Here is a 17,941-nt window from a genome sequence, read left to right on the forward strand (position 1 = left end):
TTCAGCCCCTCTCTCTCTCCGGAACAGGAGGAGACCATTCAGCCCCTCTCTCTCTCTCTCTCTGGAACAGGAGGAGAGCATTCAGCCCCTCTCTCTCTCTCTCTGGAACAGGAGGAGACCCCATTCAGCCCCTCTCTCTCTCTGGAACAGGAAGAGACCCCATTCAGCCCTTCTCTCTCTCTCTGGAACAAGAGGAGACCCCATTCAGCCCCTCTCTCTCTCTCTCTCTCTCTGGAACAGGAGGAGACCATTCAGCCCCTCTCTCTCTCTCTCTCTCTCCGGAACAGCAGGAGACCATTCAGCCCCTCTCTCTCTCTCTCTGGAACAGGAGGAGACCCCATTCAGCCCCTCTCTCACTCTCTCTCTGGAACAGGAGGAGACCCCATTCAGCCCCTCTCTCTCTCTCTCTCCGGAACAGGAGGAGGCCATTCAGCCCCTCTCTCTCTGTCAGGAACAGGAGGAGACCATTCAGCCCCTCTCTCTCTCTCTCCGGAACAGGAGGAGGCCATTCAGCCCCTCTCTCACTCTCTCTCTCTGGAACAGGAGGAGACCCCATTCAGCCCCTCTCTCTCTCTCTCTCTCTGGAACAGGAGGAGACCATTCAGCCCCTCTCTCTCTCTCTCTCTCTGGAACAGGAGGAGACCCCATTCAGCCCCTCTCTCTCTCTCTGGAACAGGAGGAGACCATTCAGCCCCTCTCTCTCTCTCTGGAACAGGAGAAGACCATTCAGCCCCTCTCTCTCCCTCTGGAACAGGAGGAGACCCCATTCAGCCCCTCTCGCTCTCTCTCTCTCTCCGGAACAGGAGGAGACCATTCAGACCCTCTCTCTCTCTCTGGAACAGGAGGAGACCATTCAGCCTCTCTCTCTCTCTCTCTCCGGAACAGGAGGAGACCATTCAGACCCTCTCTCTCTCTCTCTCTGGAACAGCAGGAGATCATTCAGCCCCTCTCTCTCTCTCTCTCTCTGGAACAGCAGGAGACCATTCAGCCCCTCTCTCTCTCTCTATCTGGAACAGGAGGAGACCCCATTCAGCCCCTCTCTCTCTCTCTGGAACAGGAGGAGACCATTCAGCCCCTCTCTCTCTCTCTCTCTCTGGAACAGGAGGAGACCATTCAGCCCCTCTCTCTCTCTCTCTCTGGAACAGGAGGAGACCCCATTCAGCCCCTCTCTCTCTCCCTCTCTGGAACAGGAGGAGACCCCATTCAGCCCCTCTCTCTCTCTCTCTGCAACAGGAGGAGACCATTCAGCCCCTCTCTCTCTCTCTGCGGAACAGGAGGAGACCCCATTGAGCCCCTCCCTCTCTCTCTCTCTGGAACAGGAGGAGACCATTCAGCCCCTCTCTCTCTCTCTGGAACAGGAGGAGACCCCATTCAGCCCCTCTCTCTCTCTCTCTCTGGAACAGGAGGAGACCATTCAGCCCCTCTCTCTCTCTCTGGAACAGGAGGAGACCATTCAGCCCCTCTCTCTCTCTCTCTCTCTGAACAGGAGGAGACCCCATTCAGCCCCTCTCTCTCTCTCTCTCTCTGGAACAGGAGGAGACCCCATTGAGCCCCTCTCTCTCCCTCTCTCTCTCCGGAACAGGAGGAGGCCATTCAGCCCCTCTCTCTCTCTCTCGGAACAGGAGGAGGCCATTCAGCCCCTCTCTCTCTCTTTCTCTCTCTCTCCGGAACAGGAGGAGGCCATTCAGCCCCTTTCACTCTATCTCTCTCTGGGACAGGAGGAGACCCCATTCAGCCCCTCTCTCTCTCTGGAAGAGGAGGAGACACCATTCAGCCCCTCTCTCTCTCTCTCTGGAACAGGAGGAGGCCATTCAGCCCCTCTCTCTCTCTGGAACAGGAAGAGACCCCATTCAGCCCTTCTCTCTCTCTCTGGAACAGCAGGAGACCATTCAGCCCCTCTCTCTCTCTCTCTCTCTCTGGAACAGGAGGAGACCATTCAGCCCCTCTCTCTCTCTCTATCTGGAACAGGAGGAGACCCCATTCAGCCCCTCTCTCTCTCTCTGGAACAGGAGGAGACCATTCAGCCCCTCTCTCTCTCTCTCTCTCTGGAACAGGAGGAGACCATTCAGCCCCTCTCTCTCTCTCTCTCTGGAACAGGAGGAGACCCCATTCAGCCCCTCTCTCTCTCCCTCTCTGGAACAGGAGGAGACCCCATTCAGCCCCTCTCTCTCTCTCTCTGCAACAGGAGGAGACCATTCAGCCCCTCTCTCTCTCTCTGCGGAACAGGAGGAGACCCCATTGAGCCCCTCCCTCTCTCTCTCTCTGGAACAGGAGGAGACCATTCAGCCCCTCTCTCTCTCTCTCTGGAACAGGAGGAGACCCCATTCAGCCCCTCTCTCTCTCTCTCTCTGGAACAGGAGGAGACCATTCAGCCCCTCTCTCTCTCTCTGGAACAGGAGGAGACCATTCAGCCCCTCTCTCTCTCTCTCTCTCTGAACAGGAGACCCCATTCAGCCCCTCTCTCTCTCCCTCTCTCTGGAACAGGAGGAGACCACTCAGCCCCTCTCTCTCTCTCTGCGGAACAGGAGGAGACCCCATTGAGCCCCTCTCTCTCCCTCTCTCTCTCCGGAACAGGAGGAGGCCATTGAGCCCCTCTCTCTCTCTCTCGGAACAGGAGGAGGCCATTCAGCCCCTCTCTCTCTCTTTCTCTCTCTCTCTGGAACAGGAGGAGGCCATTCAGCCCCTTTCACTCTATCTCTCTCTGGGACAGGAGGAGACCCCATTCAGCCCCTCTCTCTCTCTGGAAGAGGAGGAGACACCATTCAGCCCCTCTCTCTCTCTCTTTGGAACAGGAGGAGGCCATTCAGCCCCTCTCTCTCTCTCTCTGGAACAGGAGGAGACCCCATTCAGCCCCCCCCTCTCTCTCTCTCTCTGGAACAGGAGGAGGCCATTCAGCCCCTCTCTCTCTCTCTCTCTGGAAGAGGAGACCCAATTCAGCCCCTCTCTCTCTCTCTCTCTGGAACAGGAGGAGACCATTCAGCCCCTCTCTCTCTCTCTCTCTGGAACAGGAGGAGACCCCATTCAGCCCCTCTCTCTCTCTCTCTCCGGAACAGGAGGAGACCATTCAGCCCCTCTCTCTCTCTGGAACAGGAGGAGACCCCATTCAGCCCCTCTCTCTCTCTCTCTCTCTCTGGAACAGGAGGAGACCATTCAGCCCCTCTCTCTCTCTCTCTGGAACAGGAGGAGACCATTCAGCCCCTCTCTCTCTCTCTCTCTGGAACAGGAGGAGACCATTCAGCCCCTCTCTCTCTCTCTGGAACAGGAGGAGACCCCATTCAGCCCCTCGCTCTCTCTCTCTCTCCGGAACAGGAGGAGACCATTCAGCCCCTCTCTCTCTCTCTCTCTCTCTGGAACAGGAGGAGACCCCATTCAGCCCCTCTATCTCTCTCCGGAACAGGAGGAGACCATTCAGCCCCCCTCTCTCTCTCTCTCTCTCTGGAACAGGGAGAGGCCATTCAGCCCCTCTCTCACTCTCTCTCCGGAACAGGAGGAGACCATTCAGCCCCTCTCTCTCTCTCTCTCTCTCCGGAACAGGAGGAGACCCCATTCAGCCCCTCTCTCTCTCTCCGGAACAGGAGGAGACCATTCAGCCCCTCTCTCTCTCTGCGGAACAGGAGGAGACCCCATTGAGCCCCTCCCTCTCTCTCTCTCCGGAACAGGAGGAGGCCATTCAGCCCCTCTCTCTCTCTCTGGAACAGGAGGAGACCATTCAGCCCCTCTCTCTCTCTCTCACTCTGGAACAGCAGGAGACCCCATTCAGCCCCTCTCTCTCTCTCTGGAACAGGAGGAGACCATTCAGCCCCTCTCTCTCTCTCTCTGAACAGGAGGAGGCCATTCAGCCCCTCTCTCTCTCTCTGGAACAGCAGGAGACCCCATTCAGCCCCTCTCTCTCTCTCTCTCTGGAACAGGAGGAGACCATTCAGCCCCTCTCTCTCTCTCTCTCTGGAACAGGAGGAGACCCCATTCAGCCCCTCTCTCTCTCTCTCTCCGGAACAGGAGGAGACCATTCAGCCCCTCTCTCTCTCTGGAACAGGAGGAGACCCCATTCAGCCCCTCTCTCTCTCTCTCTCTCTCTGGAACAGGAGGAGACCATTCAGCCCCTCTCTCTCTCTCTCTGGAACAGGAGGAGACCATTCAGCCCCTCTCTCTCTCTCTCTCTGGAACAGGAGGAGACCATTCAGCCCCTCTCTCTCTCTCTGGAACAGGAGGAGACCCCATTCAGCCCCTCTCTCTCTCTCTCTCTCCGAACAGGAGGAGACCATTCAGCCCCTCTCTCTCTCTCTCTCTCTCTGGAACAGGAGGAGACCCCATTCAGCCCCTCTCTCTCTCTCCGGAACAGGAGGAGACCATTCAGCCCCCCTCTCTCTCTCTCTCTCTCTGGAACAGGGAGAGGCCATTCAGCCCCTCTCTCACTCTCTCTCCGGAACAGGAGGAGACCATTCAGCCCCTCTCTCTCTCTCTCTCTCCGGAACAGGAGGAGACCCCATTCAGCCCCTCTCTCTCTCTCCGGAACAGGAGGAGACCATTCAGCCCCTCTCTCTCTCTGCGGAACAGGAGGAGACCCCATTGAGCCCCTCCCTCTCTCTCTCACTCTGGAACAGCAGGAGACCCCATTCAGCCCCTCTCTCTCTCTCTGGAACAGGAGGAGACCATTCAGCCCCTCTCTCTCTCTCTCTCTGAACAGGAGGAGGCCATTCAGCCCCTCTCTCTCTCTCTGGAACAGCAGGAGACCCCATTCAGCCCCTCTCTCTCACTCTGGAACAGGAGGAGGCCATTCAGCCCCTCTCTCTCTCTCTCTGGAACAGGAGGAGGCCATTCAGCCCCTCTCGCTCTCTCTCTGGAACAGGAGGAGGCCATTCAGCCCCTCTCTCCCTCTCTGGAACAGGAGGAGACCCCATTCAGCCCCTCTCTCTCTCTCTCTCTGGAACAGGAGGGGGCCATTCAGCCCATCTCTCTCTCTCTCTCTCCGGAACAGGAGGAGACCCCATTCAGCCCCTCTCTCTCTCTCCGGAACAGGAGGAGACCATTCAGCCCCTCTCTCTCTCTGCGGAACAGGAGGAGACCCCATTGAGCCCCTCCCTCTCTCTCTCTCCGGAACAGGAGGAGGCCATTCAGCCCCTCTCTCTCTCTCTGGAACAGGAGGAGACCATTCAGCCCCTCTCTCTCTCTCTCACTCTGGAACAGCAGGAGACCCCATTCAGCCCCTCTCTCTCCCTCTGGAACAGGAGGAGACCATTCAGCCCCTCTCTCTCTCTCTCTCTGAACAGGAGGAGGCCATTCAGCCCCTCTCTCTCTCTCTGGAACAGCAGGAGACCCCATTCAGCCCCTCTCTCTCTCTCTGGAACAGGAGGAGGCCATTCAGCCCCTCTCTCTCTCTCTCTGGAACAGGAGGAGGCCATTCAGCCCCTCTCGCTCTCTCTCTGGAACAGGAGGAGGCCATTCAGCCCCTCTCTCCCTCTCTGGAACAGGAGGAGACCCCATTCAGCCCCTCTCTCTCTCTCTCTCTGGAACAGGAGGGGGCCATTCAGCCCCTCTCTCTCTCTCTCTCTTGGGAACATGAGGAGACCATTCAGCCCCTCTCTCTCTCTCTGGAACAGGAGGAGACCCCATTCAGCCCCTCTCTCTCTCTCTGGAACAGGAGGAGGCCATTCAGCCCCTCTCTCTCTCTCTCTCTCTGGAACAGGAGGAGACCCCATTCAGCCCCTCTCTCTCTCTCTCTGGAACAGGAGGAGACCATTCAGCCCCTCTCTCTCTCTCTGGAACAGGAGGAGACCATTCAGCCCCTCTCTCTCTCTCTGGAACAGGAGGAGGCCATTCAGCCCCTCTTCCTCTCTCTCTCTGGAACAGGAGGAGACCCCATTCAGCCCCTCTCTCTCTTTCTCTCTCTCTCCGGAACAGGAGGAGGCCATTCAGCCCCTCTCTCTCTCTCTCCGGAACAGGAGGAGGCCATTCAGCCCCTCTCTCTCTTTCTCTCTCTCTCCGGAACAGGAGGAGGCCATTCAGCCCCTTTCACTCTATCTCTCTCTGGGACAGGAGGAGACCATTCAGCCCCTCTCTCTCTCTCTCTCTCTCTCTGGAACAGGAGGAGACCATTCAGCCCCTCTCTCTGTCTCTCTCTCTGGAACAGGAGGAGACCCCATTCAGCCCCTCTCTCTCTCTCTGGAACAGGAGGAGACCATTCAGCCCCTCTCTCTCTCTCTCTCTCTCTGGAACAGGAGGAGACCCCATTCAGCCCCTCTCTCTCTCTCTGGAACAGGAGGAGACCATTCAGCCCCTCTCTCTCTCTCTGGAACAGGAGGAGACCCCATTCAGCCCCTCTCTCTCTCTCTCTCTGGAACAGGAGGAGACCCCATTCAGCCCCTCTCTCTCTCTCTCTCTCTCTGGAACAGGAGGAGGCCATTCAACCTCTCTCTCTCTCTCCGGAACAGGAGGAGACCATTCAGCCCCTCTCTCTCTCTCTGCGGAACAGGAGGAGACCCCATTGAGCCCCTCTCTCTCCCTCTCTCTCTCCGGAACAGGAGGACACCATTCAGCCCCTCTCTCCCTCTCTCTGGAACAGGAGGAGGCCATTCAGCCCCTCTCTCTCTCTCTCTCTCCGGAACAGGAGGAGACCCCATTCAGCCCCCCTCTCTCTCTCCGGAACAGGAGGAGGCCATTCAGCCCCTCTCTCTCTCTCTCTCCGGAACAGGAAGAGGCCATTCAGCCCCTCTCTCTCTTTCTCTCTCTCTCCGGAACAGGAGGAGGCCATTCAGCCCCTTTCACTCTATCTCTCTCTGGGACAGGAGGAGACCCCATTCAGCCCCTCTCTCTCTCTCTCTGGAACAGGAGGAGACCATTCAGCCCCTCTCTCTGTCTCTCTCTCTGGAACAGGAGGAGACCCCATTCAGCCCCTCTCTCTCTCTCTCTCCAGAACAGGAGGAGACCATTCAGCCCAACTCTCTCTCTCTCTCTTTGGAACAGGAGGAGACCAGTCAGCCCCTCTCTCTCTCTCCGGAACAGGAGAAGACCATTCAGCCCCTCTCTCTCTCTCTCTCTCTGGAACAGGAGGAGACCATTCAGCCCCTCTCTCTGTCTCTCTCTCTGGAACAGGAGGAGACCCCATTCAGCCCCTCTCTCTCTCTCTCTCCAGAACAGGAGGAGACCATTCAGCCCCTCTCTCTCTCTCTCCGGAACAGGAGGAGACCAGTCAGCCCCTCTCTCTCTCTCCGGAACAGGAGGAGGCCATTCAGCCCCTCTCTCTCTCTCTCCGGAACAGGAGGAGGCCATTCAGCCCCTCTCTCTCTTTCTCTCTCTCTCCGGAACAGGAGGAGGCCATTCAGCCCCTTTCACTCTATCTCTCTCTGGGACAGGAGGAGACCCCATTCAGCCCCTCTCTCTCTCTCTGGAACAGGAGGAGACCCCATTCAGCCCCTCTCTCTCTCTCGCTCTCTGGAACAGGAGGAGACCATTCAGCCCCTCTCTCTGTCTGTCTCTCTGGAACAGGAGGAGACCCCATTCAGCCCCTCTCTCTCTCTCTCTCCAGAACAGGAGGAGACCATTCAGCACCTCTCTCTCTCTCTCTCTCTCGAACAGGAGGAGACCATTCAGCCCCTCTCTCTCTCTCTCTCTGGAACAGGAGGAGACCATTCAGCCCCTCTCTCTCTCTCTCTCTCCGGAACAGGAGGAGACCATTCAGCCCCTCTCTCTCTCTCCGGAACAGGAGGAGACCCCATTCAGCCCCTCTCTCTCTCTCTCTCTCCGGAACAGGAGGAGACCATTCAGCCCCTCTCTCTCTCTCCGGAACAGGAGGAGACCCCATTCAGCCCCTCTCTCTCTCTCTCTCTCTGCGGAACAGGAGGAGACCCCATTGAGCCCCTCTCTCTCCCTCTCTCTCTCCGGAACGGGAGGACACCATTCAGCCCCTCTCTCCCTCTCTCTGGAACAGGAGGAGGCCATTCAGCCCCTCTCTCTCTCTCTGGAACAGGAGGAGACCATTCAGCCCCTCTCTCCCTCTCTCTGGAACAGGAGGAGGCCATTCAGCCCCTCTCTCTCTCTCTCTCTCTCCGGAACAGGAGGAGACCCCATTCAGCCCCTCTCTCTCTCTCCGGAACAGGAGGAGGCCATTCAGCCCCCCTCTCTCTCTCCGGAACAGGAGGAGGCCATTCAGCCCCTCTCTCTCTCTCTCCGGAACAGGAGGAGGCCATTCAGCCCCTCTCTCACTCTCTCCGGAACAGGAGGAGGCCATTCAGCCCCTCTCTCTCTTTCTCTCTCTCTCCGGAACAGGAGGAGGCCATTCAGCCCCTTTCACTCTATCTCTCTCTGGGACAGGAGGAGACCCCATTCAGCCCCTCTCTCTCTCTCTGGAACAGGAGGAGACCATTCAGCCCCTCTCTCTCTCTCTCTCTCTGGAACAGGAGGAGACCATTCAGCCCCTCTCTCTCTCTCTCTCTCTGGAACAGGAGGAGGCCATTCAGACCCTCTCTCTCTCTCTCTCTCTCTCTGGAACAGGAGGAGACCATTCAACCCCTCTCTCTCTCTGGAACAGGAGGAGACCATTCAGCCCCTCTCTCTTTCTCTCTCTCTGGAACAGGAGGAGACCCCATTCAGCTCCTCTCTCCGGAACAGGAGGAGACCCCATTCAGCCCCTCTCTCTCTCTGGAACAGGAGGAGACCATTCAGCCCCTCTCTCTCTCTCTCTCTCTGGAACAGGAGGAGGCCATTCAGCCCCTCTCTCTCTCTCTCTCTGGAACAGGAGGAGACCATTCAGCCCCTCTCTCTCTCTCCTGAACAGGAGGAGACCCCATTCAGCCCCTCTCTCTCTCTCTCTCTGGAACAGGAGGAGGCCATTCAGCCCCTCCCTCTCTCTCTCTCTGGAACAGGCGGAGGCCATTCAGCCCCTCTCTCTTTCTCTCTCTGCGGAACAGGAGGAGACCAGTCAGCCCCTCTCTCTCTCTCCGGAACAGGAGGAGACCCCATTCAGCCCCTCTCTATCTCTCTCTGGAACAGGAGGAGACCCCATTCAGCCCCTCTCTCTCTCTCTGGAACAGGAGGAGACCATTCAGCCCCTCTCTCTGGAACAGGAGGAGACCATTCAGCCCCTCTCTCTCTCTCTGGAACAGGAGGAGACACCATTCAGCCCCTCTCTCTCTCTCTGGAACAGGAGGAGACTCCATTCAGCCCCTCTCTCTGGAACAGGATGAGGCCATTCAGCCCCTCTCCAGCCTGTTACACAGAAACAGGAGGAGACCATTCAGCCCCTATCCAGCCTGTTACACAGGAACAGGTGGAGACCATTCAGCCCCTCTCCAGCCTGTTACACAGGAACAGGAGGAGACCATTCAGCCCCTCTCCTCGAGCCTGTTACACAGGAACAGGAGGAGAACCATTCAGCCCCTCTCCAGCCTGTTACACAGGAACAGGAGGAGAACCATTCAGCCCCTCTCCAGCCTGTTACACAGGAACAGGAGGAGAACCATTCAGCCCCTCTCCAGCCTGTTACACAGGAACAGGAGGAGGCCAGTCAGCCCCTCTCGAGCCTGTTACACAGGAACAGGAGGAGGCCATTCAGCTCCCTGGAGGAAGGGTATGAGGGTGGTTTGTGAACACTAACCTGCAGTGCCTGGGAGAGTTTCACGAAATCTTTCTGCACTTGTTCACTGGTGTCCAACTCGATCTGCAACCTCTGACCTTTTGCCTTTTCTTCCTGTAACTTCACCATCAAGTCTGCCTGCAAGATGTCAAAGGGAAGGGTAATTCAGCACAATACTGACCCTCCGACAGTGCGGCTCTCCCTCAGCACTGACCCTCCGACAGTGCGATGCTCCCCTAGCACTGACCCTCCGACAGTGCGGCTCTCCCTCAGCACTGACCCTCCGACAGTGCGGCTCTCCCTCAGCACTGACCCTCCGACAGTGCGGCTCTCCCTCAGCACTGACCCTCCCACAGTGCGGCTCTCCCTCAGCACTGACCCTCCGACAGTGCGGCACTCCCTCAGCACTGACCCTCCCACAGTGCGGCTCTCCCTCAGCACAGACCCTCCGACAGTGCGGCGCTCCCTCAGCACTGACCCTCCGACAGTGCGGCACTCCCTCAGCACTGACCCTCCGACAGTGCGGCTCTCCCTCAGCACTGACCCTCCGACAGTGCGGCGCTCCCTCAGCACTGACCCTCCGACAGTGCGGCTCTCCCTCAGCACTGACCCTCCGACAGTGCGGCTCTCCCTCAGCACTGACCCTCCGACAGTGCGGCTCTCCCTCAGCACTGACCCTCCGACAGTGCGGCGCTCCCTCAGCACTGACCCTCCGACAGTGCGGCGCTCCCTCAGCACTGACCCTCCGACAGTGCGGCTCTCCCTCAGCACTGACCCTCCGACAGTGCGGCTCTCCTTCAGCACTGACCCTCCGACAGTGCGGCTCTCCCTCAGCACTGACCCTCCGACAGTGTGGCTCTCCCTCAGTACACTCACCCTCTCCTCCATCCGAGCCTGCAGCTCCAGTCGTTGCTGGTTACACAGGGTGTGTAGTGTCGCCACCTTTGCCGTTTTCTCCTGCAGACCGGTTAGGAGCTGTGGAAAAGGGGGCGGGAGCGAGAGAGTGTGAGGGAGGGAGAGGGAGAGAGAAAGAGAGAGAGAGATGGAGAAAGAGGGAGAAAGTGACCACAGCAAAAGAGACAGAAAAACAGAGAGTGTGTCAGGGAGACAGGGAGAAACAGAGAGAGAGATAGAGAAAAAGAGAGAGCGAGAGAGAGAGAGAGAGGCAGAGAGAGAGAAAGAGAAAGAGAGGCAGAGAGAGATACAGGGACCGAGAGATAGGCAGAGACAGACAGATGGAGCAAGTGAGTCAGAGACAGGCAGAGAGAGAGAGGTAGAGAGACATGTGGGACAGAGAGTGGGGGAAAGAGAGAGAGAGAAGGAGAGTGAGAGAGAGGGAGGCAGAGAGTGGGAGACAGAAAGAGGGACAGAGAGAGAGAGAGAGAGACAGAGGCAGAGAGAAAGAGACAGAGAGAGAGAGAGAGTGAAAGAGACAGAGAGAGAGAGAGACAGAGAGAGGGAGAGAGAGAGACAGACAAGGGACAAACAGAGAGGGGGAGAGATACAAAGAGAGAGAAAAAGACAGACAGAGAGGAGAGAGAGAGAGAGAGACAGAGACAGAGAGAGGGAGAGAGAGAAAGAGACAGACAGAGAGAGAGAGAGACAGTCATTGGACAGACAGAGAGAGAGGGGGAGAGATACAGAGAGAGAAAAAGACAGAAAGAGAGAGAGACAGAGAGAGAGAGAGAGGGAGAGAGAGAGAGAGAGAGACAGAGAGAGAGAGAGAGAGAGGGAGAGAGAGAGAGCGGGGGAGGGAGAGGGACAAAGAGAGAGAGGTGGAGATTGTGTGAAAACGTGAACCTGTCTCATCGTGTTACAGAGATGTGACATGGTCGGCGAAATGGGCCGGTGAGCGTGAAAACAGGACACGAGGATTTAACGGGGAGACTCGGGCTGGGATGTGGATGCTCGTCAGCAGAGTGGGCAATAACTGGGAGGGCAGGGACTGAAAGCGATCGCTGGAAGGGTTGGGGAAGGAGCCGAGCGTCTGCAGCTCAAACACCCGAGAGGCCGGGAGAGGGAGAAACCCAGCCACGCTTGGCGAAAAGAAGGCTTCAGACGTCTCTGTCCCAGAGATACTCTGTCGTCGGATCGGATCGAGAGATCTTATGGACGCTGAAGAGGTCAGGAGAGACGGGGAGAGTGCGGGGAGGTGGAGTAGGGTTTGGAGATCAGCCGCAGGCTGGATTAAGGTGGAGTAGGGTTTGGAGATCAGCCACAGGCTGGATTAAGGTGGAGTTGAGGGAGAAGATCAGCCACAGGCTGGATTAAGGTGGAGTTGAGGTGGATGATCAGCCACAGGCTGGATTAAGGTGGAGTTGAGGGAGAAGATCAGCCACAGGCTGGATTAAGGTGGAGTTGAGGGGGAAGATCAGCCACAGGCTGGATTAAAGTGGAGTTGAGGTGGATGATCAGCCACAGGCTGGATTAAGGTGGAGTTGAGGTGGATGATCAGCCACAGGCTGGATTAAGGTGACGTTGAGGTGGATGATCAGCCACAGGCTGGATTAAGGTGGAGTTGAGGTGGATGATCAGCCACAGGCTGGATTAAGGTGGAGTTGAGGTGGATGATCATCCACAGGCTGGATTAAGGCGGAGTTGAGGGGGAAGATCAGCCACAGGCTGGATTAAGGTGGAGTTGAGGTGGATGATCAGCCAGAGGCTGGATTAAGGTGGAGTTGAGGGGGAAGATCAGCCACAGGCTGGATTAAGGTGGAGTTGACATGGATGATCAGCCACAGGCTGGATTAAGGTGGAGTTGAGGTGGATGATCAGCCACAGGCTGGATTAAGGTGGAGTTGAGGGAGAAGATCAGCCACAGGCTGGATTAAGGTGGAGTTGAGGTGGATGATCAGCCACAGGCTGCATTAAGGTGGAGTTGAGGTGGATGATCAGCCACAGGCTGGATTAAGGTGGAGTTGAGGGAGAAGATCAGCCACAGGCTGGATTAAGGTGGAGTTGAGGGAGGAGGTCAGCCACAGGCTTGATTAAGGGCGGGGGACACCTTGAGGGGCCGAATGGCCTCTTCAAGCTCCTGGAGCCGATGCCATTTTACCGGGAGCGTCCCGTTGCCTGGCGCCGATCACTCACCTCGCTGTTCCTCACATGAGAGGATTCGGCCGCTGGTGCCAGTGTGAGTTCGCCAGCTGGAGGAGGGGAGAGAGAAAGAGAGAGTCAGCAGGGCACCTTTAACTTCAAACCCAGCTCCGTCTTACATCAGGGATACTTGATCAACTGCAACTGGCCGTAGGAGGAGGTTACAAAGATAGGGAGGGGTGTAGGGGCTGGAGGAGTTTACAGAGATAGGGAGGGTTGTAGAGGTTGGAGGAGGTTACAGAGATAGGGAGGAGTATAGGGGCTGGAGGAGGTTACAGAGATAGGGAGGGTTGTAGGGGCTGGAGGAGGTTACAGAGATAGGGAGGATTGTACGGGCTAGAGGAGGTTACAGCGATAGGGAGGATTGTAGAGGCTGGAGGAGGTTACAGAGATAGGGAGGGGTGTAGGGGCTGGAGGAGATTACAGAGATAGGGATGGGTGTAGGGGCTGTAGGAGGTTACAGAGATAGGGATGGGTGTAGGGGCTGTAGGAGGTTACAGCAATAGGGAGGCTTATAGGGGGTGGAGGAGGTTACAGAGATAGGGAGGCTTATAGGGGCCGGAGGAGGTTACAGAGATAGGGAGGGTTGTAGAGGTTGGAGGAGGTTACAGAGATAGGGAGGAGTGTAGGGGCTGGAGGAGGTTACACAGATAGGGAGGGTTGTAGGGGCTGGAGGAGGTTACAGAGATAGGGAGGTTTGTAGGGGCTGGAGGAGGTTACAGAGATAGGGAGGGGTGTAGAGACTGGAGGAGGTTACAGAGATAGGGAGGGTTGTAGGGGCTGGAGGAGTTTACAGAGATAGGGAGCGGTGTAGGGGCTGGAGGAGGTTACAGAGATAGGGAGGGTTGTAGGGGCTGGAGGAGGTTACAGAGATAGGGAGGGGTGTAGGGGGCTGGAGGAGGTTACAGAGATAGGGAGGGTTTTAGGGGCTGGAGGAGGTTACAGAAATAGGGAGGGTTGTAGGGACTGGAGGAGGTTACAGAGATTGTGAGGGTTGTAGGGGCTGGAGGAGGTTACAGAGATAGGGAGGGTTGTAGGGGCTGGAGGAGGTTACAGAGATAGGGAGGGTTGTAGGGGCTGGAGGAGGTTACAGAGATAGGGAGGAGTGTAGGGGCTGGAGGAGGTTACAGAGATAGGGAGGGTTGTAGGGGCTGGAGGAGGTTACAGAGATTGTGAGGGTTGTAGGGGCTGGAGGAGGTTACAGAGATAGGGAGGGTTGTAGGGGCTGGAGGAGGTTACAGAGATAGGGAGGGTTGTAGGGGCTGGAGGAGGTTACAGAGATAGGGAGGAGTGTAGGGGCTGGAGGAGGTTACAGAAATAGGGAGGGTTGTAGGGGCTGGAGGAGGTTACAGAGATAGGGAGGGGTGTAGGGGGCTGGAGGAGGTTACAGAGATAGGGAGAGTTGTAGGGGCTGAAGGAGGTTACAGAGATAGGGAGGGTTGTAGGGGGCTGGAGAGGGTTACAGAGATTGTGAGGGTTGTAGGGGCTGGAGGAGGTTACGGAGATAGGGATGGTTGTAGGGGCTGGAGGAGGTTACAGAGATAGGGAGGGTTGTAGGGCCTGGAGGAGGTTACAGAGATAGGGAGTGTTGTAGGGGGTGGAGGAGGTTACAGAGATAGGGAGTGTTCTAGGGGGTGGAGGAGGTTACAGAGATAGGGAGGGTGTAGGGGCTGGAGGAGGTTACAGAGATAGGGAGGGGTGTAGCGGCTGGAGGAGGTTACAGAGATAGGGAGGGTGTAGGGGCTGGAGGAGGTTACAGAAATAGGGAGGGGTGTAGCGGCTGGAGGAGGTTACAGAGATAGGGAGGGTGTAGGGGCTGGAGGAGGTTACAGAAATAGGGAGGGGTGTAGCGGCTGGAGGAGGTTACAGAGATCGGGAGGGTGTAGGGGCTGGAGGAGGTTACAGAAATAGGGAGCGGTGTAGCAGCTGGAGGAGGTTACAGAGATAGGGAGGGTTGTAGGGGCTGGAGGAGGTTACAGAGATAGGGAGGGTTTTAGGGGCTGGAGGAGGTTACAGAGATAGGGAGTGGTGTAGGGGCAGGAGGAGGTTACAGAGATAGGGAGTGGTGTAAGGGCAGGAGGTTACAGAGATAGGGAGGGGTGTAGGGGCTGGAGGAGGTTACAGAAATAGGGAGGGGTGTAGCGGCTGGAGGAGGTTACAGAGATAGGGAGGGTTGTAGGGGCTGGAGGAGGTTACAGAGATAGGGAGTGGTGTAGGGGGCTGGAGGAGGTTACAGAGATAGGGAGTGGTGTAGGGGGCTGGAGGAGCTTAAAGAGATAGGGAGGGGGGAGAGGCTGCAGGAGGTTAAACCTGATCAGTGCTTGCCGACATTTGGCTTAAAATGGTGGGAGGGGAGCCTTACCGATGTGGACATTCTCTTCTGGACGCCCACTCTGCGAGGGTGAGTCTTGGGTAACCTGCGGTGATGCAGGAGAGAGAGAGAGAGAGAGAGAGAGTGAGCAAACCGTGTGTGGCGGGGTGAGGGGTGGTCTGGGCAGGTGCTGCAGGAGCTGGTCAACATGAGACCCTACCTGGCCGGAGACAGACGTCTGGGGGACCTCAACCGGAGTCGGGGGGCCGTGAAGGGTCTTCAGCTTCTGGTTCTCCATCAGCAGATGCTGCATTCGACCGCACAGCACCTTGTGCGTTCCCATCAGCTGCGCCTGCGGTTGGACACACAGCGGACAGAGTAAGTATGGCAGGGAGAGGCCCAGCCATGATCGATACAGGGGTATAGGGAGAGAGCGGGGTAGTGGGATTGGTTTGGGGATTGATACAGGGCTATGGGGAGAGAGCGGGGCAGTGGAATTAGTTCGGGGATTGGTACGGGGATATGGGGAGAGAGTGGTGCAGTGGGATTAGTTTGAGAATTGAAATAGGGCTATGGAGAGAGTGGGACAGTGGGATTAATATGGGGATTGATACAGGACTATGGGGAGAGAGCGGGGCAGTGGGATTAGTTTCGGGATTGATACAGGGCTATGGGGACAGAGTGGGACAGTGGGATTAGTTTGGGGATTGATACAGGGCTATGGGGAGAGAGTGGGACAGTGGGATTAGTTTGGGGATTGATACAGGGCTATGGGGAGAGTGCGGTGCAGTGGGATTAGTTTGGGGATTGATACAGGGCTATGGGGAGAGAGCGAGGCAGTGGGATTAGTTTGGGGATTGATACAGGGCTATGGGGTGAGAGTGGGACAGTGGGATTAGTTTGGGGATTGATACAGGGCTATTGGGGAGAGAGTGGGGCAGTGGGATTAGTTTGGGGATTGATACAGGGCTATGGGGAGAGAGTGAGGCAGTGGGATTAGTTTGGGGGTTGATACACGGCTATGTGGAGAGAACGGGGAAGTGGGATTAGTTTGGGGGTTGATACAGGGCTATGGGGAGAGAGTGGGACAGTGGGATTAGTTTGGGGATTGATACAGGGCTATGGGGGAGAGAGCGGGGCAGTGGGATTAGCTTGGGGATTGATACAGGGCTATGCGGTGAGAGTGGGAGAGTGGGATTAGTTTGGGGATTGATACAGGGCTACGGTGTGACAGCGGAGCAGTGGGATTAGTTTGGGATTGATACAGGACTATGGAGAGACAGCGGGGCAGTGGGATTAGTTTGGGGATTGATACAGGGCTATGGGGAGAGAGTGGGGCAGGGCGATTAGTTTGAAGATTGATACAGGGCTATGGGGGAGAGAGCGGTGCAGTGGGATTAGTTTGGGGATTGATACAGGGCTATGGGGAGAGGGTGAGGCAGTGGGATTAGTTTGGGGGTTGATACAGGGCTATGTGGAGAGAGTGGGGCAGTGGGATTAGTTTTGGGATTGATACAGGGCTACGGTGAGAGAGCGGAGCAGTGGGATTAGTTTGGGTATTGATACAGGGCTATGGGGAGAAAGCGGAGCAGTGTGATTAGATGTTGGATTGATACAGGGCTATGAGGAGAGAGCAGGAGAGTGGTATTAGTTTGGGGATTGATACAGGGCTATAGGGAGAGAGCGCGGCAGTGGGATTAGTTTGGGGATTGATACAGGGCTATGTGGAGAGAGTGGGGCAGTGGGATTAGTTTTGGGATTGATACAGGGCTATGGGGAGAGAGTGGGGCAGTGGGATTAGTTTGGGGAATGATACAGGGCTATGGGGAGAGAGCGGGGCAGTGGGATTAGTTTGGGGGTTGATACAGGGCTATGGGTGAGAGTGGGACAGTGGGATTAGTTTGGGGATTGATACAGGGCTATGGGGTGAGAGTGGGACAGTGGGATTAATTTGGGGATTGATACAGGGCTATGGGGAGAGAGCGGGGCAGTGGGATTAGTTTGGGGATTGATACAGGGCTATGGGGAGAGAGCGGGGCAGTGGGAATAGTTTGGGGATGGATACATGGCTATGGGGCGAGAGCGGGACAGTGGGATTAGTTTGGGGATTGATACAGGGCTACGGTGAGATAGCGGAGCAGTGCGATTAGTTCGGGATTGATACAGAGCTATGGGGGAGAGAGCGGGGTAGTGGGATTGTTTTGGGGATTGATACAGGGCTATGGGGAAGAGCGGGGCAGTGGGATTAGTTTGGGGATTGATACAGGGCTATGGGGGAGAAAGCGGGCAGTGGGATTAGTTTGGGGATTGATACAGGGCTATGGGGAGAGAGCGGGGCAGTGGGATTAGTTTCGGGATTGATACAGGACTATGGGGAGAGAGCGGGGCAGTGGGATTAGTTTGGGGATTGATACAGGGCTATGGGGAGAGAGCGGGACAGTGGGATTAGTTTGGGGATTGATACAGGGCTATGGGGAGAGAGCGGGGTAGTGTGATTAGTTTGGGGATTGATACAGGGCTACGGTGAGAGAGCGGAGCAGTGGGATTAGTTTGGGATTGATACAGGACTATGGAGAGACAGCGGGGCAGTGGGATTAGTTTGGGGATTGATACAGGGCTATGGGGAGAGAGCGGGGCAGTGGGATTAGTTTGGGGATTGATACAGGGCTATGGGGTGAGAGTGGGACAGTGGGACTAGTTTGGGGGTTGATACAGGGCTATGTGGAGAGAGCGGGGCAGTGGGATTAGTTTGGGGATGGATACAGGGCTATAGGGCGAGAGCGGGACAGTGGGATTAGTTTGGGGATGGATACAGGGCTATGGGGCGAGAGCGGGACAGTGGGATTAGTTTGGGGATTGATACAGGGCTACGGTGAGATAGCGGAGCAGTGGGATTAGTTCGGTATTGATACAGGGCTATGGGGGAGAGAGCGGGGTAGTGGGATTGGTTTGGGGATTGATACAGG

At 56.6% G+C, this 17,941-nt stretch overlaps 1 protein-coding gene across 1 annotated transcript in view; it reads right to left on the bottom strand.

Annotated features, from left to right (window-relative positions):
• Positions 1-17,941, bottom strand: part of LOC121273050 (rab GTPase-binding effector protein 2-like) — an 86,519-nt gene that overhangs the window by 5,555 nt on the left and 63,023 nt on the right. The window contains 5 exon segments of the mRNA XM_041180001.1: positions 9,590-9,706; positions 10,445-10,543; positions 12,659-12,714; positions 15,027-15,081; positions 15,196-15,327. Coding sequence (XP_041035935.1) covers positions 9,590-9,706; positions 10,445-10,543; positions 12,659-12,714; positions 15,027-15,081; positions 15,196-15,327 — 459 coding nt within the window.

The sequence above is a fragment of the Carcharodon carcharias genome, chromosome 38, assembly GCF_017639515.1.
Source record: "Carcharodon carcharias isolate sCarCar2 chromosome 38, sCarCar2.pri, whole genome shotgun sequence".
NCBI classification, from domain to species: Eukaryota; Metazoa; Chordata; class Chondrichthyes; order Lamniformes; family Lamnidae; genus Carcharodon; species Carcharodon carcharias.